Source organism: Plasmodium gaboni, chromosome 13 (assembly GCF_001602025.1).
Source record: "Plasmodium gaboni strain SY75 chromosome 13, whole genome shotgun sequence".
Classification (NCBI taxonomy): Eukaryota; Apicomplexa; class Aconoidasida; order Haemosporida; family Plasmodiidae; genus Plasmodium; species Plasmodium gaboni.
The window spans coordinates 2,195,488-2,197,800 of NC_031493.1; the positions used below are offsets into that span (position 1 = coordinate 2,195,488).

Below are 2,313 nucleotides of genomic sequence, written 5' to 3' on the forward strand. Positions count from 1 at the left end.
TTTTTTTTTTTTTTTTTTTTTTTTTTTTTTTTTTAAAAAATTTCAATTTTTAAAAAAAAAAAAAAAAATTTATTAATATAAAAAAATATTTTTTTTTTTTTTTTTTTTTTTTTTTTTTTTTATATTGAGCTCAAAAGATATTATCCGACATGCATACATATACATATATATAATATAATTGTGTACACACTTATGTATGCTCATCAAAATTATTGAAGTCGTACATAAATTGTTATATATATATATATAAGAATACATATATATAATTACAATCTATATTTAATATATAAAGCATACATACATGTAATTACAGCATATAAATGATCCTTTAAATAGGGGTGTATCTACACACATGTGTATATATATATATGTATATATTTTTTTAAAAGTTTTATAACAATTGCTTTAAGGTATTAAACTTCATGATCCCTGTTATTTAATAAAACACTAATATATGTTATTTTTTTTATTTCCCTACAAAATGAACATTATTATTCTGTATTCATATATATTATGAAAACTATAAAATACAAAATATATATATATGTTACATACTTGTCAGGGTTTTTATATTGGTCCTTTATGAATTAATTTTTTTTTTTAATTTTTTTTTTTTTTTTTTGTCATAATATAATTTGTTTATGTTGGCCTTATTTACTCCCGCCTCATCTTATAATTAATATTTTATATTATTTTATTTAATTTAATTTATATATTTTTATTTTTGTTCGTGTATCCTTGTTAAAAAATAAAATAAACATGGAAAGTTTAGATGACAGATGGAATAATCAGGTTGATAATTTCCATATGAAGGTAAATAAGCTAAGATGCGATATGAATGAATATAAGAAAGGATGTTATAATGCATACAACGTGCGAAATAATAAAAATGATTTATTTGCACACTTACAAAATAATAATATGAAAAGAAGAGAATTGATACATATGAATAATAATTATGAAATAAACAATTATCTAAAGAAACCTCATAATCAAACGTATATATTAAAAGACGATAAACATTCTAATGTTAATGATGTAACCTTTCCAGTGTCCAAAAATATTTCAAACAAAGTGATAAAAACAAATGAGGAAAAAATTTTAGAAAACAAATGTTGTTTCAAATTGAATGTTAGAAATAAAAGAAAAAATGAAAAGATCATAAAAATTAATGAGAAGCGTTGGTTGATAGGTAATATATATGAATAATGAATTATATATATATGAAAAGAAAAAATGAAAAGATCATAAAAATTAATGAGAAGCGTTGGTTGATAGGTAATATATATGAATAATGAATTATATATATATGATATATTTATTTTCACCTATAATATATACCTACATAAATCAAATGCTCCTCACAAATTTCATTTTTTTTTTTTTTAAACTCATTTATAGCTACAAAACATGTAAAGATAGAAAGGGTAAACAAAACTGGAATTGAACAAACTGAAGAGGAAAAAAATAAAAAGGACCAAAATAGATATATATATTTAGAAGGGGAAGAAGGTAAAAAAAAAAAAATCAAAGCTTAAATATAAAAATATATATATATATATATATATATATATATATTATATATATATAAATATATACATATATACATATATTTATATTTTATATTATAGGCAATTTGCATTTATATCCAATGTATTCAGACTCCGAAGTGGGGTTTGAAAATATCTCTCATATTGAAGATGAAAGCTTATCAAAGATAAAAAAAGAAAATCAAGATGATGATGATATTATGACTACAAAACATCTAGCTCAATGGAGTTCAGATATTGTACATAAATATCTTGAAGAAGCCATTGAAAAAACAAAGTCCATTTTCAAAAATTTTAATATGGAATCTCGACAAAAAGAAATATTTAAAAGGATCAAATTATAAATTTAGAAATAAAATAAATATACAAAAAAAAAAAAAAAAAAAAATAGAAGAATATTATATGAGTGTAAATATGTGTGAATATATAAAAATATAAATTGACATATAAATATATATTTTATATTCCATCTCATATATATTGGGAAAAAAAAAAATAAAAGGACAATAAATATATAATATACTTATTATATATATATAAATATATATATATATATAATTACACGTATATTTTAAAAAAATGTTTTTTCGTCAAAAATTAAAACATTTTCTTTTTCTTTTTAATCATTATTTCTAAATTTAAGTACTTTTGTGAAACATTTATGTGTTACTATATTTTTTTTTATTTTATAATTTTTTTTTTTTTTTTTTTTTTTTTTTCAAAATGGAAATTTATAATATTTTTTATAATTGAAACTTTATTC

At 18.5% G+C, this 2,313-nt stretch overlaps 1 protein-coding gene across 1 annotated transcript; it reads left to right on the top strand.

The window, feature by feature from the left end:
- Positions 1-759: 759 nt before the first annotated feature.
- Positions 760-1,894, top strand: PGSY75_1362600 (hypothetical protein; the record flags this gene model as incomplete). Its single annotated transcript, XM_018787648.1, has 3 exons — positions 760-1,192; positions 1,402-1,512; positions 1,632-1,894. 3 exons carry the CDS (start codon positions 760-762, stop codon positions 1,892-1,894), a joined length of 807 nt encoding a protein of 268 aa, XP_018640390.1.
- Between the last annotated feature and the right edge of the window lie 419 nt (positions 1,895-2,313).